At 42.1% G+C, this 25,526-nt stretch overlaps 2 protein-coding genes across 5 annotated transcripts in view; both read left to right on the top strand.

Annotated features, from left to right (window-relative positions):
* The first annotated feature begins 627 nt into the window (after nucleotides 1-627).
* LOC142379765 (B-cell receptor CD22) lies at nucleotides 628-10,383 on the top strand. Of its 2 annotated transcripts, XM_075465015.1 has the most exons (19): nucleotides 628-757; nucleotides 862-927; nucleotides 2,762-2,860; nucleotides 3,127-3,238; nucleotides 3,340-3,485; nucleotides 3,593-3,713; nucleotides 3,811-3,947; nucleotides 4,876-4,998; nucleotides 5,488-5,634; nucleotides 6,060-6,165; nucleotides 6,485-6,648; nucleotides 6,935-7,084; nucleotides 7,273-7,404; nucleotides 8,199-8,280; nucleotides 8,426-8,474; nucleotides 8,609-8,695; nucleotides 8,778-8,911; nucleotides 9,169-9,294; nucleotides 9,779-10,383. In XM_075465015.1, the coding sequence occupies exons 2-18, from the start codon at nucleotides 879-881 to the stop codon at nucleotides 9,269-9,271; spliced, it is 1,941 nt and encodes a 646-aa protein (XP_075321130.1). In that variant the 5' UTR covers nucleotides 628-757; nucleotides 862-878; the 3' UTR covers nucleotides 9,272-9,294; nucleotides 9,779-10,383. The 2 variants fall into 2 exon arrangements, with proteins under 2 accessions (XP_075321130.1, XP_075321131.1); XM_075465016.1 differs by lacking the exons at nucleotides 628-757; nucleotides 862-927 and adding an exon at nucleotides 1,709-2,670.
* A 9,414-nt stretch (nucleotides 10,384-19,797) lies between these two features.
* Nucleotides 19,798-25,526, top strand: part of LOC142379762 (B-cell receptor CD22-like) — an 8,798-nt gene continuing 3,069 nt past the window's right edge. Inside the window, exons 1-7 of one of the 3 annotated variants that reach the window (XM_075465009.1) lie at nucleotides 19,799-20,450; nucleotides 20,532-20,867; nucleotides 20,955-21,182; nucleotides 21,792-22,070; nucleotides 22,187-22,477; nucleotides 22,629-22,707; nucleotides 22,892-22,931. In XM_075465009.1, the coding sequence (XP_075321124.1) occupies nucleotides 20,411-20,450; nucleotides 20,532-20,867; nucleotides 20,955-21,182; nucleotides 21,792-22,070; nucleotides 22,187-22,477; nucleotides 22,629-22,707; nucleotides 22,892-22,931 (1,293 nt within the window). In that variant the 5' untranslated portion in view covers nucleotides 19,799-20,410. Of the gene's footprint in view, nucleotides 20,868-20,954; nucleotides 21,183-21,791; nucleotides 22,071-22,186; nucleotides 22,478-22,628; nucleotides 22,708-22,891; nucleotides 22,932-25,526 lie in introns of all 3 variants that reach the window. The other 2 variants (XM_075465010.1, XM_075465008.1) reach the window with 2 other exon arrangements.

The raw sequence follows: 25,526 nt of genomic DNA, 5'->3' as shown, positions 1-25,526 counted from the left end.
TGACGAAATTTAGTGCACATGTGTTGTGCATTTAATGAGATCTGAGGCCGCACACCATATAGCAATGCTATGAGAAAGTTGTTTGAAAAAAGACAACTCATAGAGAATAATCACATGACTCAACCGTTCCTCGTGGCCCCACCAATCAATCCCAGATAGCAAATATATTTGGTCCTAATTTGAGCTACTTTTTGGCACTCATGGCTCATTTATAGCTTGGGCAAGTGTAATGGGAGCCAAAGAAAATGCAGATTTGGGTCATATCTAGTGGATATGTGGCTGAAATAAGGTAGCCGAAATGACCCTGAGTCAACAGTGTCATTCAAGGTCAAAGGTGGGCCAAAGAAAACTGTAGATGTAGGTTTTGTGTGGGTCAAACACTCTTTGCTATCTGATGTTTTTTTTTAAGTTTTATGGTCCCCAGCTTTACTATTATACTCTTATTGTTCTGTTCGGTTCAATTAATCAATCAGGGCACTGACCTTAATAAGTAGTTTCACAGGGTGAAGTAGAGTAAAAAAGCAACATGGCAACAAAGGGTGAGGAGGTAGCAGTGCTTACGGTAAAAAAAAAAAACTCTTCCTCATCCTCCTCCTTTTGCCCCTTCCACTACTCCTCCCATCTCATACCAACCGATCCCAATCACGACACAACTCTCATTGCTTTAAATCTCTTCTCTTCCATCGCTGTCAGGGTTGCACACATCCTTTTAGTCCCTCTCTTTCACTGGCTGAGGTGAATGTAGATACTCTAGGAGGTGAGTAATTTTATCTTTGAACATCTGTAAGATTTTTATCTCCATTAAGTGATGTTCAGATCTCTCTCTACTCGTGTTTTTCTCCTCATCGGGTGACATTACAGAGCTCGCGTCAGCGGAGATGTTGGCAGGTGTTTTAGTTCTGGGAACCATTCTCACAGCTTTCCCAGGTAAGCCATAAATGCCCAAATACATTAGAAATTAATGTTTTTCTTTCTTTCTGTGGACCAAATCTGAACTGAATGATGTGCAAAGTATTTAAAGGGACAACAAATTACTAGTTGGATATTTGTTTAATGTTCCAGCTTTCTATTTCACACATTCTGGTTGTCAAGTGACAACAGTTTTAGAAAATAAGGGACTGTTAGAAACCATTATGTACAAAGCGTTCTCCAGCCAAGTGCCCTTGCCTTTACGCTCAGGTTTATTTATAAGTATTGATTGCTTTTTGTGCAAGGTAATCAGGCAGGCAGGATGACACCACGGCTGCACATCAAGGCTCATTGTCACTGCTTCACTTTTACATGTCACTGTCTAAACTGAGCACCGAGATCTGTGGTTTGACAAGTTTTCCAACACACTGATGGAAAAATTTACTTGATGGTTATTTGAACTGGCTGCTTTTACTTTCCAAGAATGCTTTCCCTATGCCTTCAATAGCCTGTTTTGTTCTATGTGGCATATATAGTTTGTGGACAGGTCAGCCAGTAGATGATAAGGCATCAGAGAATTTGAATGCATTTATTTTTTCTTAGATATAATTAGAACAGAAAAGTGAGTGGTACTAAACGGAAACAGCTGGAGGAACGTAACTGATTCGATTATGTGGCAATAGGTCGGTAACATGACTTGCAGACTGCAGATATTCAGCAGTCTGCAAAAATCTGCCTCTACAAATGAGGCAATTTCAGAATAATGTTCCAAAACTTATAAATACTTTGAATATTCCATCTTCTGTTGTATATATTGTCATTAAAATATACAGATAATCTGAAGACATCTCTGTAAGCATGGGATCATTGGCAAAAATCAATATTGTATGCCAGTGGTCTTTGGGCTCTCAGGCAGCACTGCATTAAAAACATTGCATGGGCTCAGGAACACTTCCAGAAATCATTTAGTCTGTTAACACAGTTCACTCTGCCATCCGTAAATGCAGGTTAAGGCTCCATAATGCAAAGAAAAAACCATTGGTAAACATGATCCAGATATGCTGCTGTCTACTCTGGGCCAAAGCTCAATAAAAATGGACTAAGGCAAAGTCAAAAACTGTTCTGTGGTGAGACACAGTGAAATTTGAAATTCTTTTTTAAAATCGTGGAAGCTACATGCTCCTGACTAAAGAGGAGAGGGAATTGCTGATTACAAGCCATCTGGCCTCATATTTAAACATCTGTATGGCAGGCGAGTCCAGCACCCGGGCTCTTTTATGACAGTTAAAGAGTCCAGTCACTGGACTCGCCTTCCTGCAGTACACACCTGTCACTGATAGAAAAGATTTGGCACATCACGAAACACACTCAAAAGAAAAAGCAATAATATCCAGGACTATTGCGTGACTGGAATCATATATCAGACAAGAATGGGACAACATTATTGGAAAAAGCAGCATTACAAACTTTTTTAAATTGCGGCTGTCAGTTGTATTTGTGCCTCTTGTTGTGTAACCGGTGAATGGTGTGTATTTAGAAAGCACTTTTCTAGTCCAGTTGACTAAAGCTCTTATACACTACAAGCTACATTTACCAATTCACACGCACTCACACAGCACTTCTTAGTCTCTACGGTATCACAGGCAGGTCAGTGCTTTATCACACACTGATGGACTCATCAAAGGATTCAGTGTCTTTCCCAAGGACACTTCAACATGCGGTCCGGGTAGGCCTGGGGTTGCACCACTGACCTTCTGATTGGTAGATGACTGCTTTTCCTATGATAATTTGCATTATCTTGTATGTCCATGTTCATAGATTTGTCTTTACTACCTGTTTATGTGTCCTGCAGGTACTCAGAGCAGGTGGAGTGTTTCATTTTCTCGCCGGGAGATCTGTGTGTGGGCAGGGACCACAGTCACACTCCCCTGTCGTTATGACTACCCGTCAGGTAAGAAATATCTATATCCTTTACTTGTTTTTTTTTCTATTTAAATCATCTGATCACTATTGAGCATTGAATATATTTTTTACCATCTTATTTATCTATATTGATAAATCCCTATAGAATACAGACTAAGCTTCAATTTAAGCCTCAATACTCATTTAATTTCTTAATTCTCAACTCCTTTTCCCCATCATGTTTTCTTTACAGCAGATATTATAATTCTCTTTGTGTCCCAGTTCAGTTTTGTTCTGTCTTCCTGATTGTCTCAGGTCACACTGTGAAGCGAGTCATGTGGTTCCGTGTGTCTGCTGAGGGTCACAGGGAGTTCGTCCACCATACTGACCTCAACCAGATAAGCCTGTCATACCGCGGACGCACACGGTCGGAGGAACTGCATGTGGCAGATGTTTTAAATTGGAATTATGGTTTTGAAAGTTTCCACAAATCTAAAGTAAATCATCGCAATTTATTCTACATTCCAGCTACATCGGGGGCAGCTATTCTAGCTGTTCGGTCCAGATTCGGGGTGTGAAGCTGAGTGATGCTGGTCAGTATCACTTCAGGTTTGAGACAGACCAGCCGCTGGGGAGATGGACCTCCCCGGACACAGTCACTCTTCAGGTAACAGGTAGGTTGGCCTAAACTAAAAGTGCTGTGACATTTCAGGTCATCTAAACTCATCTGCATTGTAGCCAATGTTTTGTGTGTGCATGTGTCTCTTCCTTTGTTTTTCAGACCTCCAGGTCAAGGCGCATCCAGCCAGACCTGCCAACATGTTTGGGTTTGGAGAGACAGTCTATGTCAGCTGCCAGGCGAGTGGATGTGCCGCTCTGGGAAGGAGTCTTGCACTCTACAGGTAAATGTAGATTTCAGCTATACACACAGTATTTATGTCTAAACTGCATTATAATGATATTGCCAAATACAGCATTATGTGATGCTCTCGCACACAGGAACGGACTAAACCTTGGTTCCTATGAGAAATGGATGATTATTAACCGCTTTGACCAGCAGCACACTGGGGCATACACCTGCCGACCGATCCCACCACAGAATGTACAGTCACCATCACTCTCTCTGACTCTGGGACGTAAGTAAACCCAGTCAACAAAAGAAGAGGCTGTTCGGGATTGTTCATGTATAAGAATGTTTACATGAATCTGGGATTAAAAGCATACAGATTAAACAACTTTGTTTTTTTCTTAGTTTGAAAATAAACCCCTCAGCGTTTACATCATGCAACAGTGCATAAGACAAGTGCCTTACAGATGGAACAAAAACACAGCATCTAAACAGGGGGGTTGGTTTAATGTTGAAGAAATACAAACTTAGAGGATATCCAGAAAAGCTCAGGAGTTTTCTAAATTGGTATAAAAACTTAAACTTGAATAATTTTTTAGAATTAGTTTGGACCTTTATTCAACAGACTCAAGAAATTATTTTAATTTTCTTTACAGACCAACTTCTTGCATACAGAAAATATAAACAAACTTCAATATGATGCTAGCAGAACTCTCCAAAAATAGATGTGGCTATATTCGTGGGGTGACACCTGATAATGCCAAGATCCTGTGCATCCAACATGGAATTCTGTCCATTACCTGTATACTCGGAGATTCCCCCAGACTCACTATTTCATTTCTCAAAATTTTGCACTGTAGATGTTAACTGACAAAAATTCATTGCAATCTTGCAGAGACAAACTTTTTTTATTTGGCACTTACTGTGATTCTTTGAAGGAGTTTGGCACAATGGTCCATCCTTGCTAAGAAAAACTAAGTCTGTGGTGGATCCTCCTTCTATGCCAAATCCTGACAAACAAAGATTCAAATGAGTTAGCAAATAACAGAATTGGGGTTTGAGGTTTTTCCAGCCCCTATAATACAAAATAAATCTATGTGCCTCAGACTGACCCCGATGAATTGAATGAATGTATTTATCATATTTTATACCGTATAAACAGATTGTATGTCATGCTATTCGAACTCCAGCCTAAATGAGTTTTCTCTCCCCTGCAGACAGTCCTTACTCCACCTCCATAGCAGTCTTTCCTGTAGGGGAGGTGTCAGAGGGAGGGTCCGTTACTTTGACCTGCAGCAGTGATGCAGCTCCACCTGTAGAGAGCTTTGCATGGTTCAAAGGTACAAGGCACTATGTCGCCATACTTTGTCTGTCAACAATCAGTCTAATAATGATTGCTAATGATCAATTTTAAAGTGCTTATGGGAAGTTTTTTTTATGACTTTTCAATCTCTTATTTAACCTTGCTTGGTATGAGTGCACCTGGGATTGTCTGCCTTTTCCATCTGCAGACAGTGTTACTGGCAGGCTCCTATTTCTGTAGCTCTCTGGTCCCTTCCTATATATGAATCTAAATTATATAGTATAAGAAGTTAATGTCTTTGTACTCAGGATTTCTGCCATCTATTCCCAGAGCCTGTAGTTTAACTAAGAAAAAAGCTTTCAAGCATGAATCCGTTAATACTGTGATGTTAATTCTGTCATGCAGATGTGTTTTAATAACCTGTAGGAAGGGATTTTTTAAAAGCATTATACCTTTTCATACTTGTGTTTGGATTTTTCTGGCGGTCCAAGACTATGTTTGCAGTAATCTTATTCTTTCTTCCCAGACATGGAAAGTGGCAGCATCCCAGACAGCTTCAGTCCTCGGCTCCACCTGTCCTACCTGAAATACACAGACAAAGGAGAGTATTACTGTGTGGCACGCAACTCACTGGGAACAGATCGCTCCAGATCACTCCTGCTAAATGTCACCTGTGAGTTTCTGGCATGGCTTTATAGTTTATAGTTCACCCCACAGCATGACAATTGAGGATAAAAACTTTTTTTTTCAAAATGAAAAAAACAATATTCCATTAATTTGTGAGTCATTCAAATAAAATATGGATGGCTACTAGAAATGGCTATTATAAAATATTTCAAAAGTAATTTATGGAATTAACTGAAGAATTTGTTTCATTGTGTATTGTAAGGAGAAACAATAAGATCCAATTTAAAGACTTTTCTGTTGTGTAAAATAGTTGTTCCTGTTGCTGTTGCTTGTTTCTTTCTTTCTTGTTGCAGTATGTGTGTTTACAGTTGATTTTAAGATGTGTTACTTTGTTATTTGCATGTGCACTGTGTTAATTCTTATAACAATTCAGTAATGATGCTCCTGATTCTGTTTATCTTGCATGTTTAGACTCACCGAAGAACACGCATGTGTTGATGAGTCCCCAAAGAGACATTAAAGAAGGCTCATATGTGAACCTGAACTGTGTCAGCCACTCCAACCCTCCCCCCAGCAGGTACAACAATGATAGATTACATCAATCACACAAAGCAGAAATATTGTTTCCTCACTTTGTAAGTTACTTTGGATAGAATGGTCTTCTGAAGTTTTCAATGTCAGTGTAATTGTCTTGCAGGTGAACTATACATAATTCAGCTACAGTTCTTTAATCAGGGAACTAATAAGTGTTTCTGTTGTTTTACTCATCATTACATTACAATGATCCAAATTCAGACTATGACCATCCTTCAAATAAGAAATTCTATTATTTGGTTTTTGCCCAGTGCCATGAGTCCTTTTCATCGTCGTCATCAGCTTCATAATCTCTTCTGCAGGTATGCTTGGTATCGTATCCTAGGTGACCAGGTGATGACTAACGGTCATTTTCAGAACCTGACCTTCCCATCTGTGCGTGCTCATCACGCTGGTCAGTATTACTGCATAGCATCAAACCGACTGGGTTCCCAAACCTCCCCTGTTGCTACGCTCACTGTGCTCTGTAAGTATGGTAATTTTGATGAGTGTATGTGTGACATGTTTGGAAATCATCGAGGGTGAAAATGTTTTTATTATGTTTATTATGAACATGATGAACAGTTGCTGTATTTTTGAAACTCTCCATCTCTGAAGTTTCTCTCCTGCCTCTTAAGATGCTTCTTCTCAGTCTCCTCTTATCTTAAACAGTAACACTAAGATCATAGGCTCTCTCTTGGTTTTAGTCAGTTACTCGCTAGAAAAAACAAGGACTTAAGGAATAATCTCTTTTTCTCTGATGCTCTCTCCAGATCCCCCTAAGAACACTTCAGTTCTGGCTCGCCCTTCCAGTGTGGTGGATGCTGGCCGACCTTTGACTCTGACCTGCAGCAGTCAGGCCAACCCAGCAGTGGACAACTTCACATGGCACCGTTTAGCTCTGGACGGGGGCTCTGTACAATGTTAGCATCGTAAAAATGTGGTTCCACTCAAGGTTAACATTACAAAATCAACAATACTTTCAATAACTCGCTGTGTGGGGATTATTTGTAGTCAGTGAAGCCACACATGGCATTTGTGCGGTTTGTCTTTTTGTCTTGTAGTATAATGGCTAAGTATATCTTCTCCTTTTCTGCTCTCTGTCATGCAGCGTGGAGTACCAAGTCTGGTCCTGTCTTCACCTTCTCTGAAGTTGGCACTGGTGAAAGCGGTCAGTATTACTGTGAGGCCAGGAATCGAATTGGAGCTCATAGCTCTCCGGTCCTCACGGTTAGAGTCAGAGGTACGGATGTTTTCTTGCATGGTCACATGTCCTGTTGCGTTTGTTGATTTTTTTACTTTTCTTCTAACAGCACCAATAAGTTTTCAACCTGAAATATCCCATCAGCTGTTGAAACCTGAAGACTGAAGGCCTAAAATGCCTCATCTCCGCTGTGTTCTGTCACAACCCCACAATGCTGTTGCACATGTTTCCCCTTTTTCTCTCTTTGTCAGTTTTAGTGGTGCATTCTTTGAGATGAGGTGTCACTGATAACCGTAGTGAAACATACCTGCCTCCTATTTACAGATATGCTTCTGATTATCTCAGACACTCTATAAAAAACCCTGACTTTGAGTATTCAGCTGTAATTATGCCACAGGAGAGTTTAGATTTGGTTTCTGTGTGTTTGAAACAATGAGTGATGAAACTTCCCTGTCACTATCACAGTGGTCCGGGCTCTGGCTTTCATTGTCTTGTGATTTCTGACTGTTTTTCTATGAGTCACGGTGAGTCATGTAAAGCGCTCTAACGATGAGAGGAGAGGAGGAGGTGATGAGGTGCTGTGGAAAACTACTATTTGAGTCTAAACAGCTGAAGAAGGTTTGGAAATCAGAAGTGGAAACACCAGACTCAAGTCTAGACGGTCGCTCATTGATGCACTGCTAGCTCTTTAATCACTTTCTGTTCTGTTTCTATTTTTATGTCTGCTGTTTGTTTTTAGCTTGCTCCACTTCTGTTTTAATCCATCCATCACTTCCTCTGTTTCCTTCATGTCCGTAGTCAGCAGATAACCCTTGTAATCCCTCTGCTGTCAGGTCGTCTAAAGGTAATTGCCTTGGCTTCAGCAGTGGGTGTCTCTGCTGGGCTCATCACTCTCACGGTGGCCATCATGATCAGGTGACCAGAAGTACTGCTACCACCACAACAGAGCTATTCCTGTACCCTATATAAGGACTTTAAAAGAAAAACTCTTGTTTTCTTGCATAACTTTTGAGGAGGCTTTTCTTACTTTTTTTTTTTGTCTGTGTGTCTGTCTTCTCAGTAAGAACATGCACAGAGTGGACACTGACTCAGTAGAAGATGCAAACAAGGTACATCTGTCTTGTAACTATTTTTGTCCATTGTTTTTGCTGGAGCAAAATTAAAAAAAAAAAAAAAAAAACAGCATTCCACAATGAAGTCAGATTGTAATTCTATGTTTTGCCCTATGTGTGTGTGACCCCAGCGTCCATCAGTATCAACTGACACCACGCTCTATGAGTCAGCCGAACATACCTTCCCAGCTAGAAAGGGCAAGATGTCCGACATACCAGTGAGCAACACTATCTAATCTGAGGTTTATATAACAATGGAATACGAGGGTAATATGAATTATTTTACGTGTGTGTGTGCAGGAGGAGCCAGAGGACTTGAGTGACAGCTCCCATCCCTCCATCGTTCCTCTGATGGACACCCTGCCAATCACAGAAGCTGGAAGTCGCAGCCATGCCTCCAACTACATCACTGTCCACTACTCCAAGTTGTCCAGGTTTTTATATCTTCCCTTATATTTTTCAAGAAGATCGACTGTCATCTTTCTTCTTTTTCATTCTGCAACAATTCTTCTAAGCTGATTGTCACTGTGGATGTGCTGGTTTCTTTCTTTTTTACTCTCTCTGTGATTTCTAACACCTTTTTGCTTATAATAGGACAATACAAAACTCTTTAGTGCTTCTGGAGCATCTAGTTTTTCTTTTTAATTGATTGGAGATAAAGTCATGTCATTCCTGTTTTTTGTTGGCTCAGTACGGATCATGTGCAGGTGCAGAACCTGCCACTGGGTAGTGAGAGAAAACCAAAGGATTCCTCCAAAGTAGTTTACACTTTACTGCCCCAGTCGCGCCGCTGACCAGGAGGAAACAACCTCATCAGGTATGACACCTTTCCTGTCTCACTGCGGTCATGTGTAAACCCAAAGTCTCAGTTTTATCTAGGTCTGATATACCCATTTCTTACCCAGTTGAGGTACGACAGTCACACACGCATAGAGCAGAAAGGTGTAAGTTTGGGTGGTAATCCAACAAAGTTAGGCCCCTGAAAGATTTACTTTGGTGCTCAGAATACCTGTTGAAATCAATTAGGCACAAAATCTGAGGAGTTTGCAACAATCTGAGGAGTTTGCAACAACTGTTGCCAAAGACAAATGAAACCCACACATTCTCCAAGATATATTTAAAAAAAATCCTCAATTGAATTCAGTTAAAATACCTTTATGAAATAAATATTACAGATGTTTCTACTCTTGATATTCTACTGTCTATACTGTCTCTATACTGTCTATACTTGGGTTTTTTGGAAAAACATGTGCCATTCACATTTAAACCAATCACTCTGCTTCTGTCTACCTGTCGCACAGTATCCCTGTGAAGCCTGACACCATTCGCGATCAGAGAGATTCTCTCTGAAGGCAGCAAGTGGACCAGTCATCGAACCCAGCTCTTGAACTGCATTGCATGTCTTCCCTTTTCTTTCTGTGTATCTCACTATGCCATGCTGCCTGATGAAATGACAGTGCTTGAAGAATGTCAAGAAGAAAGCATTAAAGACAAAACTCTGAAAGCCTTGCTTGCACTTATTTTCTCTGTACCAGTCTTAATTTATGTGTTGTTTGTTAATTCTTTGCACAAATGTTTTCAACCAAGCAGAGGCAGAGGGAATCCCCTGACAAGTGAAAACGCTGATTGTTTGTATGCAAACATATCCGTCTCCAAACCCTAGCACCTTCTGTAAAAGTTGTAGAAAAATGACAGTGTGATATCAGATGTATTAGCAGGGAGAACCTGTAGAGGTTCAAATTGACATGCATATGCAGTATTTAAGATAAATTTCCACGTGCATTTGGCTTAATCTGATTGCTTCTCCTGCCACATTAATTTAGTCAATATAGCTTTGTTTGATTAACACAGCTTTTTTCTACACTAAGGAATGAACAATGTGGATTACACACTGAAGTTTGTTACACTGAAGAAAAATAAAACAAAGAAAAGACTTACTCTGTTCTTTTTGCATTGCTTTGTTTTTCTATTATACTTTATTGGGATTTCACTTTAATTTACATTACATTTACAATCCCAATTCCATAAAGTTGGTATGGTGTGGTGCTCAGTCTTCTGAGCTGAGTGGTGATAACAAGCTGGACAGTCCCTCACCTCTTAAGCCCAGGGCACACAACATCCATAATTTCCAAAAGAATTTCCCATTTACAATTCAACTGACCATAGAACAGTTTTCCACTTTGCCCTGGACCATTTTAAATAACTTCAGCTCAAAAAGATCATGTTTACATCTGGCTTCTTCTCTCCATGACAGAGCTCTGACTTGCATTTGTGGATGGCACGGGAACAGAAAATAAGACAATCATTTCTGGAAGTGTTTTTGAGTCCATGTAGTGATTTTCATAACAGAATCAAGCTGTTTTTAATGCAGTGCTGTCAAAGGGCCCAAAAAATTACAGACATCCAATATTACTTTGCCATGTCTCTGGCACGCAGAGATGTCCCCAGATTCTCAGAATATTTTGATACCATTAACTACTGTAGATGATGGAATATTCAAAGATTTCGAAAAGTTAAGTTGAGGAACATTTTTCTAAAATTCCTTTACAAGTTGTTGATGATAACAAAGTTGTTGCAGATTGCTGAAACTCTGCCCATCTTCACTTCTTAAGCTTAATTTATACTTCTTTTAACTGCCCTTGCGCTTGCGTCTTGCGTTAATGGCTCGAGACGTTTATGCTTCATTTTGCTTTGTCAGCGGTTGCGCGTGCTGCGTGGCGATTCACCGCCAGGACAGTAGGTGGAGCAGTGGGTTTTTTCAATGACGACCTTAGAGAAGCCTACTATGATGAAAGGAAATTCACCACCAGGATAGTAGGTGGAGCAATGTTTTTTTTTCAATGACGACCTTAGAGAAGCCTACTACATTGACATCTGTGGGCGTGGCAGTTTGCTTGTTTATTTACCAAGTCTTCTTCTTCTTCTTCTTCTTCGCGTGAGAGGAGGGTGAGTGGAGAGCGGAAGAAGAGCGAAAGAGAGCGCGAGTGATTATATATTCTATCTTTGTTTTTTCTTACTGTCTTTTCACTGGTGTTTATGTTAGTTGTTTAATTGTAGTTTTGTGTTAGTTTTGTCACGTTTTTAAGGGTTTTTTGCTTTCGGTTCGGGTGTGGCCGTCAGGCGTGCCTGGCTGGCCGGCGTCTGGCGGCGCCATGGTGGTTGGGATGTCTGGTGGTGGGTCTTTCTCCACGCTGACACGGAGGAACGGCGTCAAGGTGGGCGCTGGGTCTCCGTGCAGCGTGGAGGAAGTTTGTTTGGCGGTGGGAGAGGTGATTGGGCATGGGGCCATTAAGTCGGCGGCTCGGATGAGTGGAGCCGTTGTGTTATTTGTGGAGAAGGTGGAGCAGGCTCAGCAGCTGGTGGAGACTGGCGTTTCGGTGGACGGACTGTTTTTACAGGTAACGCCACTAACGTCACCGGCGATTAAAATAACGCTGTCAAATGTGCCTCCGTTTATCAGCGACGAGTTTTTGATTGGAGAGCTGTCAAGGCATGGCAAGGTGGTGTCGCCCATTAAAAAGATAGCGTCTGGGTGTAAGTCGCCACTGCTAAAACATGTTGTCTCACACAGAAGACAACTGTTTATGATTTTGAATAGAAGGGATGAAGAGCTAAATCTAAGGTTTCATGTAAGAGTAGATGAATTTGATTATGTGCTTTTTGCTACATCGGCTGGCATGAAGTGTTTTGGCTGCGGCCAGGAGGGCCACATTATTAAAATGTGTCCAGACAGGGTCGGGCCGGCCCCGCCGAGTGCGGCGAAGCAGCGGCAGCAGCCCGCTGCTGCTGCTGAGCAGGTGAGAGACCCACCTGGCGAGGCTGCGGCCGCGGGGGAGCCCGCTGCGGCCGCGGGGGGGCCCGCGGCGGCCGCGGGGGAGCCCGCTGCGGCCGCGGAGGGGCCCGCGGCTGATGCGGAGGAGCCAGGGGAAGGTAAGGTTGAGGTGTCGATAGAAGTTGTGAAGAGTGTGAAAATGAGTGGATGTGTGGGAGAAGATGGGAGCACGGTGTTGTGTGTTGATGGGGTGAATGATAGTGAAAGTATAGTGGAGGGTGACGGTGTGCAGACAGAGCAGGGGGATGAGGAGCATGTAGTGTGTGGAGATCAGGGAGAGAAAGGAGAGGTGCAGGTGGACGGACAGAACAGTGCAGAGTCGGTTTTTGGTGCTGGAGTGGAGGGAGATAAAAGTGAGGCGGAGGAGGCGATGGAGCTGGAGGCTTCTGCCCCGATAAAGAGGCGAAGCAAACGGAGGAATGTGGTGACTGCTGTTCAGGCCAGTAAACAGGCAAGCAAGCTGGCTGCAGAGAGAAAGGAGGTGTCGGACAGCAGCGACGCCGAGAGCTGGTTCTCTGACAGCAGTGAATTATCTGTGACACAATCAAGCAGCAAAGAAGCTAGATACCCTGCAGAATCTTTTAAAATATTTTTGAAAGAAACTAAAGGGCTGAAAGGGATAAAAATTGAGAGCCATTTTCCTAATTTGAAAATGTTTTACTTCTCTGCGAGGTATCATATTAGGAATAAAGAAACATCAGGATTTACAGAAACAGAAATTTACAGGTTAAAGAAAGTAATGACAAAGGTTAGAAAACAGCTCTAAGAAAAATGATGCACAGCAGCACTTTAATATTATTTAAAGTCTTTTTGTACATCGTTTTTAGCCTTTTAGCCAATATGGATTCTTTTAAAATAGCATCTTTGAATCTTAATGGGGCGAGGGAGGCTGAAAAACGGGCTTTGATTTATCAAACCTTAGAGCGAAAGAAAATTGATGTCATTTATTTGCAAGAAACGCACAGTGATCATTTAGTTGAAACAGACTGGAGCAGAGAGTGGAGGGGGGAGGTCATACTAAGTCATGGCACCTCCCAGAGTGCAGGGGTCGGCTTTCTTTTTTCTAGAGCTTTCACCCCAAACTCCACAGTAATTGAACACGTCGTTCAGGGGAGGTGTCTTTTAGTGAAGACACAGTTTGATCATTTTAGTATAGTTTTTATTAATATTTATGCTCCTATCACCAATGCAGAGAAGAAGCGTTTTTTTGAGAAAATTGGGGAACGGCTGGGTGATTGTGGGTCTGAGGATTATGTTTTTATAGGTGGGGATTTTAATTGCACTGAAAACGAGTTTTTAGACCGCAATCACGCAGAGCCGCATCCAGCGGCCCAACACGCTCTGCGGCGGCTGGTCTCGTCCCATGGCCTGGTGGATGCATGGAGAAGGATGCATGCAGGTTCCAGGCAGTACACATGGTCCCACATCAATGAAAATAGAATCTCTTTAGCTCGTCTTGATCGTTTTTATTGTTTTAAACACCATTTTAACGTGTTTAAAACTTGCCAGATTTTACCGGTGGCTTTTACAGATCACTCGTTGCTTTTAGGTAGTGTTTTAATCAGAAACATTTTACCTAGAAGCGCTTACTGGCATTTTAATTCTGCTCTAACTTATGATCGGAGTTTTAAGGAGGTTTTATGTTATTTTTGGACTGGTTTTAGACAAAGAAAATCTGATTTTACTTGTCTTAAACAGTGGTGGGACCATGGTAAAGTTCAAATAAAGATGCTGAGTCAGCAGCACACTCTCAATGTCACCAGTGACATTACCGGATCTATAAGAGATCTGGAGATAAATATAGTGGAATTAGAACGACTTAGTGAATCCACAGGAAATCAAGAGCATATTGAAGCTCTCAAGTCTAAAAGGCTAACTTTAGCAAACCTGCTGGAAAGCAAGGTCCAAGGCGCATTGGTCAGGTCCCGGGTCCAGAACATCAAGGAGATGGATGCTCCCTCTAGCTTTTTCTTTAACTTGGAGAGGAAGCACGGGCAGAGGAAGCAGATCCACTCTTTGCTGTCAGACACAGGGCAGCCGTTGAGTGAGCCGGGTGAGATAAGGAGGAGGGCAGTGGAGTTTTACCGTTCGTTATTCCACAGTGAATACCAAGAGAACGAGGAACTGTTTCGGGAGTTCTGCAATGAACTACCCCAGGTCTCTGAGGAGACCAACTCCGAGCTGGAGCGCCCTCTGGGGCTTCAGGAACTCCACACAGCCCTCCTCGGCATGCAGGGCCAGAGGTCCCCGGGCGTTGATGGGCTCACTGTGGAGTTCTACAAGGCCTACTGGGACATTCTGGCAAAAGACCTGCTAGATGTCTACAATGAAAGTCTGTCCACTGGCTCACTCCCTTTGTCCTGCCGCAGGGCGGTCATCACCCTGCTGCCCAAGAAAGGCAACCTGCAGGACATCAAGAACTGGCGCCCTGTGTCCCTCCTCTGCACGGACTACAAAATCCTCTCCAAGGCCCTGGCCACGAGGCTGGGGAAAGCTATGGAGCAGGTCATCCACCGGGACCAGACCTATTGCGTCCCCAGCAGGTCCATGGTAGATAACATCTGCCTAATTCGAGATATTTTGGAAGTCTCTGGTTCATTGGGTTTACAAACTGGCTTGATTTCATTAGATCAAGAAAAGGCATTTGACCGCGTTGAACACGGCTTCCTCTGGAAAACCATGGGGAAGTTTGGGTTCAGCGAGGGTCTTATTGCCAAGATCCAGGTAATGTACAGTGACATTGAGAGTGTGCTGAAGATCAACGGTAGCCTGTGTGCTCCTTTTAGGGTGTGTAGAGGCGTTCGGTAGGGCTGCGCGCTCTCGGGGATGCTCTACGCACTCTCCCTGGAACCCCTCCTCCAGAAAATACGCTCGACTGTTTGTGGTCTGGTTTTACCCGGTTTTAATAACAAAATAGTTTTATCTGCCTACGCTGATGATGTTGTTGTTTTTATAAAAGATCAGCTAGATGTTAGCATTTTAACCAAGATCACAGATAAGTTCTCTGCACTGTCTGCTGCGAGGGTGAACTGGGGGAAAAGCGAAGCCCTGGCTGTTGGTGAATGGACTGATGGGCTCCCAGTTCTCCCTCAAGGTCTTATTTGGAAAACGGATGGTTTTAAATATCTTGGTGTGTTTTTAGGCAGTAAAGAAATTGTGAATAAAAACTGGGAAAATGTCGAGCAAAAAATAAAGAACAAACTGGCAAAGTGGAAATGGCTGCACTCGCAAATGTCGTATAGAGGCAGAGTGCTGGTTTTAAACAACCTTGTTGCCTCACAGTTGTGGCACAAACTGTCTGTGTTAGACCCACCATCTGGATTATTAGTCAAAATACAGTCAGAGATGGTCGACTTTTTTTGGGATGGTCTACACTGGGTGCCACAATCTGTCTTGTTTTTACCACGAGAGGAGGGGGGCCAGGGCCTTGTCCACCTGGCCAGTAGAACAGCTACATTTCGTTTACAGTTCATACAAAAATACCTGACAGGATCTCCTGTATGGAAAGACGTGGCCAGCTGTATCCTCAGACGGGTTAACTTTCTGGGGCTGGATGCTGCTCTGTTTTTAACAAATTTTAGCTTTTTAAAGTTAAAAGGGTTGCCTCAATTTTATCAGGGTGTTTTTAAATCCTGTGCTCTTTTTAAACTGCAAAGAGCAAAAGTGCATAATTCTCTGTATTGGCTTTTAAAAGAACCACTGGTGTGTGGAGCAAGGCTGGACGTCAGCGACAGCAGTGTGCCGGGTCTGTCTGAGGTGTTGTCCAGGTCCGGGACGGTGACCCTGCGGCGTCTCGTGCGAGTTGCTGGACCTGACCTCTCTGACGTCCAGGAGGTTGGCTCGCTGCTTGGAGTCCGGTCCGCCAGGCTGGTACAGCGATTCCTGGAGCGGGTGAAGGAGCGGCTGACGGCTGGGGAGAGGCGGCTCCTGGAGATTCATGCAACAAAAAAGTGCCTGCCTGACCCAAACGACCCGTTCCCAGATGTGGTCCTGGACCCAGGTTTTGCAGAAGACGATGGTCCCCTGCTGCAGAGTGTCGTGCCAGGGATGGATTTTTGTAAAACTGGACCAAAAGTACTGTACACATACTGTACAAAGATATTTAACAAAAGAACTCTCAACAAAAGACCAAGCTGTGTCTGGAGCGACAAATTTGGAGGACAAAAACCACAGTGGAGGACTTTGTACAAGCCTCCTATAAAGAAACGGACTGGTGACCTCCAGTGGAGAATTCTTCACGGCGCCATCGCCACAAACTCGTTTTTATCGGTCATCAGTCCGGGGGTTTTAAATGAGTGTCCTTTTTGTAGGTTGTCCGAGAGTATTTTTCATGTTTTTATAGATTGTGTACGGTTGACTAGTTTTTTACAATTTTTAACAAGAGTTTTTAGCCTTTTTGGCGTGGTTTTTACCAATTCTGTTTTTATCTACGGTGTGCATCACAGTCGAGCCACTAGTTTTAAATCCCGCATTTTAAATTATTTAATCTCGGAGGCAAAAATGTCCATTTATATAACTCGCCGTGATAAATTGCAGACTGGACCTCATCTTGATGCTGTGGCTCTGTGGAAGTGCAACATCAAGGCCAGGTTGAGGTTGGAGTTTTGCTTCCACAGAGCCACAGGGGACTTAAATAATTTCTTACAAGTGTGGGGTTTTAACAATGTACTGTGCACTGTTTCAAATCAAGAACTCATATACAACAAGCTACTAATGTAAATATTTATTTATTTATTTATTTATTTAATTATTTAGCTTATGTGACCTGATTGTGTAAAGTTGTATCATTGTCAATAAATGTTTTGTTAAAAATCAAAATCTTCTTCTTCTTCTTCTTCTTCTTCTTCTTCTTCGCTTTCTACCTTGGCGTTTGAAAACAGCGGTCTTTTATTAGGGGATGAAACCGGAAGATGAACACGCCGCCGGATGTGATGTAGATAGTGGCTTGCGCTCGCGTCTTGCGTGAAGTTTAGAAAATTGAGGTGACACATGCAAGCACGCAAGAGGGGGCTCGCAACCGCGCAAGGGCTTGCGTTGCGTCTTGCATTGCGTCTTGCGTCACCGACCATAAATTGGTCTTTAGAGACTCAGCTTCCCGCAGGTGCTCTTTTCTATACCCAGTCATGATACTGATCTGTTGCCAGTTAACCTAATTAGTTGCGAGATGTTCTTCCAGCTTTTTGTGTGGCCAACATCACAACCTGTTTTTAGACATTTGTAAGCCAACTTTTAAGCCAATCAAAAGATGAGCTAATATTTTCAAAGAAGAGTAAACTGTCTCACTTTTAACATTTTGTGAAAAATGGTTGCATTCTGTTTTTGATTACATTTTACAGCATCTTATCCTTTTTGGAATAGATGTTCATATAAATAGATGTTGCTCTCAGAAGGATCTACATATTGACCTATTTACTGGCTGATTAGCTAGTTTTGAACCTAGTTTTGATAATTGCACGTTGGACTGCACCATTTTCACAATGCAATTGGGAAATTTCCACATTGACACTGATAGGTTTAAGAAAACATTGCCACATGGGTGTGTGTTACTTTGTCCATGATGGCAAAGATGTGACATTACAAAATGTAAGGGGAAATTGAATATTGCAGCCACTTTTAAACTGTTTTGCAATGCAATGATACTGCTCACTTTATAGGCTGATTACTTGTTTTACCTTTGAAGTTAGAGGAAAGCTAATCTATTAAATTCTACTTGCCATAACTGGTTATGCCAATGATGTTTGTTAAGACCAGAGATGTATAGTAACGAAGTAGAACTACTTCACTACTCTACTTAAGTACTAAAATGCTGTATCTGTACTCTACTGGAGTATTACTTTTTTCTCCTACTTCCACTTTTACTTCAGTACATATTTTCAATGAGTTTAGTACTTTTACTTCGATACATTTTTTATGTGCTGCATCGTTACTCGTTATTATAAATGCACACACACACACAAAAACATACACTCATTCATGCACAAACACACCCACACGCATACAAACACGCAAACATACATATAAAAACACACACAGAGAGACACACAAGCCTGCACACAGTTTAAGAAGGGGAAAAGTTGTAGAGAAAAAAAAGCACAAGCAGGAAAGAGAGGGGAGGGATGCTTTAAATGGAGAGGGGACATGCTTGATCTGTTTGTTCACAAAGAGTTAAGCCCAGTGTTTTCAGGTGTTCTAATCACTTTTTGTTTTTACATGGCATTTGTATTTGTATGTGGCCTATTGGCCTTGAGATTTTTTTAACAAGTTGAAAGAAAATGGCAAGGATGAAAAGAAAATGTGTAATATGTGACGTGATGGGAGATGCTTTAAAGGGGGAAGGGACATACTTGCCAATACATGTTCTTTTGTTCAAAAGAGTTAAGCTCAATGTTTTAAGGTGCTCTTGTACATTCCGCTGTACTGCTGTTACAGCCAAACATTTTGAATAATATAAACAATTTGATTTTCAAACTTTCGACTGATTTCTTTAATAACTACACTACACAATACTTTTACTTTTACTTTCAGTACTTGAGTAGTTTAAAAATAAACTACTTGCAATACTTAAGTACAAAACATGTTTAATACTTTAGTACTTCCACTTAAGTACGGTGCTCAAAGAGCACTTCTACTTCTACTCAAGTCACTTTTTTGATAGAGTACTTGTACTTCTACTCAAGTCTGAATCGCTAGTACTTTATACATGTATGGTTAAGACACACATCGCACTCATCTTAGCCTTCTCAGTTTTGTTTATAACTGTTTTATCCACGATTTACTGAATTGGCGCTTCAAACTAGATCTTTTCACTGGGTTCAGTACTTGGAAGCACGTTGTTTCTGATTGTTCCTTATATACTGTCCCATATACATTATCATATTTGCTCAGAAACATTCAAGGTCCTTGTGTCTTTGTCCCGGGAATTTTGTGTTTAGTCTTCTGTAATGTTGTTTGAAAGTGTTTTATCCTACTGCATGTGTTTTAGGACCCCCATTGTACATTAGCTACCACGTCTCAAGGGGCTTTTCTTTTCAATGGATTCAATCAATTCAAATTCAACTGGCTCTGCTTGCACATGGACACCAAGCACAATGTACATTCAAAGTCTGAAGTTTGAAGTATCAAAACAGTAACTGTGCTGTACCTGTTATGTAATGCATCTGCAGTTTTAAGAATCAAAAACCAGGCTTTAACAAGCTTTAAATGTCTCCAAGGTCAAAATCCTTCAAACCCACATAGGTGAACAACAGATGGAGATTAGGTGTCCATGATGTGGGTCACTCAGCACATCAAACAGACAAGCAAAAAGATATGTAAGGACCAAATCACTTAAAATGGCCCACTCTGTTTAAAAGTAAAAATGTGCTGGGATATCAAGCACAGCTGTAACTTCTTTCCTGTCTCTGTTGCATGGTCGAGGAACTCCACCCAGTGGATGAAGAAAACTAACTGGCCAAAGTGTGTACCAATTTTTACAGAATGCTATCAGTAAATGTTCCATGATTATGGCTTTAACTTCATCCCTGATGCAGCATTCTCTTTAGAAGAGTAGTAAAATATATCATCAGATCAAAAATTAGATCACAAATCAATCCAACAACATTTTCTTGAAATTTTGCAAATTAAAACTGACTCTTTCTCTTAATACTCCTCACTCTCTCAGGAAAACACCAACATGTCAACATGCAACATGCACTTCCACTGACCTTTGAGTATGTACTGTGTGTAATGTACTGTGTCCCAACACAGTGTGAGCCCCAACACAGTGTGAGCCTAACGCAACAGCTGTCACAGTCTTGTTTCCCCACATCCCGTCTCAGTTTGTATGCTTGCATTCACTTTTTTAACAAAAGCTTTGTAACTAAAAGTAATCAGTACTCAGAACGTGTGACGATATGATGAGAGGAAGCAAGGGTGGGAGGACTTTTCACTTCTGCTTTTTACGTAACAAAAAGTATCTCAAGCATGATACAGAATCATTTTGCTTAAGCTTTTTACTTTCGTGCGGTGATGTTTGCTTCCTGGTTTCTTATTTTTACACCATTCACCATTTCTCTTGTCCACATATTGTTGCCACTACAGTGTTTCAGGTTTAATTTAAACTATGGAAAGGTGGATTCTGATTATTCTTACAATAATACCAGGTAAGTAAAGCCATTGTTTAAGTAATGTATAGCAAATCATGATTGTTTGTGATGACCATGTGTTGTATCTTTGTCCAAAAGGTGTCTGGGGTGGAAACTGGAAGGTGACTCTTGAAAACCAGTGTGCTCTAAGAGGGACGTCAGTTGTTTTAAAATGCGAGTACGACTACCCCTTTGGGAATATTGTCACTGTCGTAAGATGGTTTAAAGTCCAGCAAGTATCTGGCAACCGGAAGTTACTTCCCCTATCTGACCTTCCATCACCCCCAGACTTTACATACATTGGCAACTACAGGGGTGACTGCAAGCTGAATGTCAATAATGTCCAACCTGCTGATGAAGGAGAATATGCTTTTGGTTTTACAGCAACATTCGGCGGTTTTATAAGTCAAAGATATGCTTATTTGTCTGTAAAAGGTAATGACAAAAGAGTAGAAAAACCTTCACTTCTCACAAATGAAAATGATAGCAGTTAAGGATTATGTGTTTCTGTCTCCATGTCAGAGCTGACCACTGTTGTGCAGCCGAGCACTGTGACAGAGGGAGGCACTGTCAGGCTGACCTGTTCGTCAGGTTGTCCTCAACCTGTGGAAGCTGTCTTGTTCAAAGATGGACAACTTGTTTTGCTTTCAGTCTTCCGGGCCAGGATAGAAGATGCTGGGAGGTACTACTGTGTGGGGTTGTTTGGACAAAAGACAGTTAGATCTGCTTCCGTAGCCTTGAAAGTTCACTGTAAGTATGTGATACGCCAAAAATATCATCAAGTTCAACTTATCGCTTCAGTTCACTGTGAAGCAGGCAGCGACATTATTCAGACCCCGTTGCAAATTTGGTTTCTTCTTTTCATCGAAACTATAGCAAAGAAAATAAATAGTTCCATTTTGGTCACAGAACAGCATCCAAAAATTTCTGTGGCCTTTCCAAATGGTTTTGCGCAATTTTGCATGTGCTTTTGGATCAGTAGATTGGTTGGAATTCTGGTGTGACCCTTCAGCAGGGAAAAATGCTACTTTAAGTAGAAGCATGTCCTGGTATCCTAGCAAGGGCAAGCTGAAATACTAGAAATGAATACAATTCTGATTACAGAACAAGAAACATTAAAATCCTCTTTTGGGTGATACCCGAAAGATGGATACTACTAGATTGGTGTCTTACCCACATATCACTGCTGAGCCAAGTGGGTTACACAAAAACAGGTGAAAAAAATGTCTGTGTTTTGTTTTTGCCTCTTATAGCTATCTACTCCAACCAGATGTAACTTGACGTTTCAGTTATGGCAGCCTGTTTGATCATAATTCATTTATATGTTTACACCTCACCTTCCCATCCTCTCTCAAACAGACGCTCCCAAGAAAGTAAATCTGACGATGAGCCCATCAGAAGACATCATCAAAGGAGGCACAGTTGCTTTCACCTGCAGCAGTGACGCCAACCCTCCTGTGACACAAAGTGGATACAGCCTGTACAGGGATGGAGAGTTTGTCAGTTCGGGGCAGAATCACAACATCTCTGACATCCAGCCGAGCCACAGTGGACGGTACCACTGCCGGGCCTGGAACAGCATCAGCTGGAGAGGCAGTAGCTTGATCAACTCATCAGAGATTACACTCGATGTTCAGTGTAAGCAGGCAGAGAAGTCTGCTTTTTTAAATTAAATTTTTTTTTTTTTTTTTTACTTATTTCATTTTGGAATATATCTGAACCACATACAACATTTGGACTTTTGTTTTTCTCAGACCGCCCAATGAACATTTCAGTATCAGTGGATCCACAACCAGTTGTTGAGGGCAACAGTGTAAATCTGACCTGCAGCAGCACTGCTAACCCTGCAGCAGATAACTACACCTGGTATAAGAGGACAGAAACCCCCATCTCCAGCTCCATGGTCCAGGTGGGCTCAGGTCAGGTGCTGTCACTTCCCTCTATGGGGGCGTCCCACACTGGTTTCTACGTCTGCCGTGTCAGGAGCAGTCTGGGAGGAAACAACTCAACTGAGGTGATGCTGGACATGAAAGAAACTCTGCACGGTTTGTGCCACTTATTTACACATTCAGACCAGATGGCCTGTTCATCATGTCCTCATAAGAAAATAATTAAATAACTCATTTTAATCAGCTATGGCTGCAACTTGAACTTTATTACATGTTTCCAGTCTAACGTGACTGTGTTTCTCCTCAGGCAGCCATACCCTCCCAGTCTTAGCTGGAATTGGAATCGCTTTTTTTATGATGTTAGTAATAGTGCTGCTTTTGTTCTGGTGAGTCAGTGAATGATGGTGAAAGCTAATATGCCTTTTGTACCTTTAGTCCTTGTGTGACACGTAACGTATGATTTCATTGTCTCAGCATCTCTTTTTCCACTTGTTGCATAATTTTCTTAAGCGTGACTGGTTACGTTTCATTCTTTTAAGCATTTGGCACTTTTTTTTTCTTTCTTTTTAGCCTTTTAAAAAAGAAGCAGCCGGCCAGTCCAGACACAAAAGTAAGTACATCTACATTTATGTCATTTGACTGTTTTATGGTGTAAGCTGTCAGTGACACAAGAACTAAGGGGAACATCTTGCCTTAGCTTTTCCGCATAGGTTTGCTTGTAGTGATGTGTCAGTCGCGAACGATCCGGCTCTAAGAGCCGACTCTTTGAAGTGAACGACAGGAACCGGCTCCACAATAGCCGCTTTCGGACAGAGCCGTTCTAAGAACGCAGTTATCAGAACTGTCCTACTCGAATTTCGTTCTGATAACTGTCCTTCCCCAGCGGAACTGTTTCAGTCGGCATTCGCACATGAGTCGCGACCTGATAGGGACTGATGCGCCGCGCGCAGCCGTCTGCGTCAGTGACGTGTTACGTTAGCCGTTTAGCGCCACATTCAACAAAACCCGGTAAAAGTAAGGAGAGAAGAAAAAACACCACAAAGAAGCTAATATGGAGAGCGGGGAGGCCACCGTGTTCATGGTCTGCATGATGGTGATATTAATCATGGACGATCACATCGGGCGTCTATCATCGAGGCTGGAAGAGCTCACAGAGAGAGTCAGGAGACGAAGGATCGAGTGCAGGCGATACTTTTTCATTTCATTAAGTAAAAAAGGAGAGCAGAGCGCCGCAGACAAAGGAGACAATGTGTAAGTTTAACTTATTAAACACCCGCTGGTTCTGTCTGTGTCGTATGAGTAAACATTTCAGCCGTGACAGCATGACAAGGGGCGTAGCTTACCAACCACCACACACCTCCGTCAGATGTGTTCTATAGAACCCTGAAAAGACCCGACCTCGGAGAAGGAGCTGAAATGGTTATAGGAACTAAGGGAGATGGCCCCGAGTTCCTGTATGTCCGAATGCGGGAGAAAACGGCCCCGCGGATTAAAAGGTTATTAGAACTGCCAAAGGTTCCTAGCCTGGCTGACGCGTCCACAATCTCGATGAAATGGTGGTCTGGGAACTAGGTGTGCATTTTCTCGTATTTGAGGCGTGGTTTACGAATGCCTAGAGCCGTTTATTGGGCGCTACGAATGTCTATCAAATGACGTCAGGTATTTCCCATGCTGCTTTGCGCGCGATTCATAGCCAATTGTATCACTTATACCAGATGACGACAGAAATTCGACGAGGAAGAAGAAAAAAATGGAAAATAAAAGTAAACTTGCGCTCTAAGCTACTTAAATTGACAACAAAGTAGGCCTATATGCTATATTCTACATGAATTTTTATGTTGTAGAGTTGTAAATTTATTTTAATAATGGAGAAATTGAGCAGCCTTGCTTTGTTGTCTACAGTAGTAGCTCAACCCTCATCTTACTTTGAAGCTCCCAGCTCCCAGAAGTGACGTCGACGTAGCTTTAGCAGCAGAAAAGCTATCAGGCTTGTGTTGATGATAATAATAAACTCCTGGACTATGTACAAACTTCCAAATGCATCGTTTTGTGAGTACAGACCATATTTGTACTACTGTAGAAGTTTGGTTTCATGACATGTGATTTTAGTGTGGTAATTTTGGAGATACTGCCAGGGTCCGTTAGCGCTTGTACTAAGCTATTCGGGATAACTCAGTAACTCAGCTGATGTTCAGCCAATATCGGAAAAACTTCGGGTGGGCTACTTGGCTGGATGTCACGGTTCAAATGACCCTAGGGTTAATCTACTCCGAAACACTTTCTAAGGCTGCATTGAACGGTAACGTTGTGTCCACTGTCATGTTGAATTAACACTCTACAAGCTTCGGTGTAGCGCATAGACGTCGTCATCGTCTTGCTGCCCCCCCCCGTTCTGTGATTGGTTCCCAAACTCTGGCAAAAATAAGGGCGGTGGTTTCCAGGCTGACTTTGCAGTGAGAATGAAATCGAGCGCAAAGCAGCATGGGAATTCCCAGGCTAAAAGGTTCCTACAGTCCGAAAGCGGCTATTGGGAGCCGTTTTGGGATCCTATTTGGGAGCCGGTTTTTTTCTTTCAGTTTCTCGCTGTCTCTCCGCCTCCCTGTCGTTGCGCTTATGCTCTGCAAGTGCCACAGAGCCGACAGTTTTTTCCCCACGTCGTTTTTTTGTCCTTCGGTGCCTCGCTGTCTCTCCCCTCTCCCTCTCCCTCTCCCTCCCTCTCCCTCTCCTCGCGCGTTTTGCTCTGCTTCTGCCAGTGCAGAGACGGAGAGTTTTTTTCCTTGGTCGGTGCCTTAATGTCTCCACTGCCCTCATGTCAAGCGTGTGCTCCACACATCTGACCAATCACACGCAGCTTTCAATTAATAAGGTGACGGGGAAACACTGAAAAAAAGTTTGTCCACTTTTTTCCATTCCCCTAATAGCACTGTATTTGATATTTGTATTGTGGCACCTTTTTTGTTATGAAGCTGCTTTGATACTTTTTTGTATTGTGGTGGGTGTTTGTATTTATAACTGTTTAATTTATTTTAATTTATTTTTGTGGAATTGGTGCTATTTTGTGATCATTTAATTGGTTATAATAAAACTTTTATTTATAAAGCATTGTTATGCAGCATTTTTACTCATCATAAGTGCTTAACAATGTCAATAATGAAACAAAATGTTTAAGTTAAATTAGGTTTAAGCTATTTGTAATTGACTAAAC

The sequence above is a fragment of the Odontesthes bonariensis genome, chromosome 5 (assembly GCF_027942865.1).
Source record: "Odontesthes bonariensis isolate fOdoBon6 chromosome 5, fOdoBon6.hap1, whole genome shotgun sequence".
Taxonomy (NCBI): Eukaryota; Metazoa; Chordata; class Actinopteri; order Atheriniformes; family Atherinopsidae; genus Odontesthes; species Odontesthes bonariensis.
This window is presented reverse-complemented; position numbering and strand designations above follow the sequence as displayed.

Bases quoted from the DNA above. Each gene is read 5' to 3' on its own strand.
- LOC142379765 (XM_075465015.1), top strand. From the start codon at position 879: ATGTTGGCAGGTGTTTTAGTTCTGGGAACCATTCTCACAGCTTTCCCA. The intron at 6,166-6,484 runs GTACAACAATGA...TCTCTTCTGCAG, and splicing joins TCCAACCCTCCCCCCAGCAG to GTATGCTTGGTATCGTATCC. The intron at 8,912-9,168 runs GTTTTTATATCT...TTGTTGGCTCAG, and splicing joins CACTACTCCAAGTTGTCCAG to TACGGATCATGTGCAGGTGC.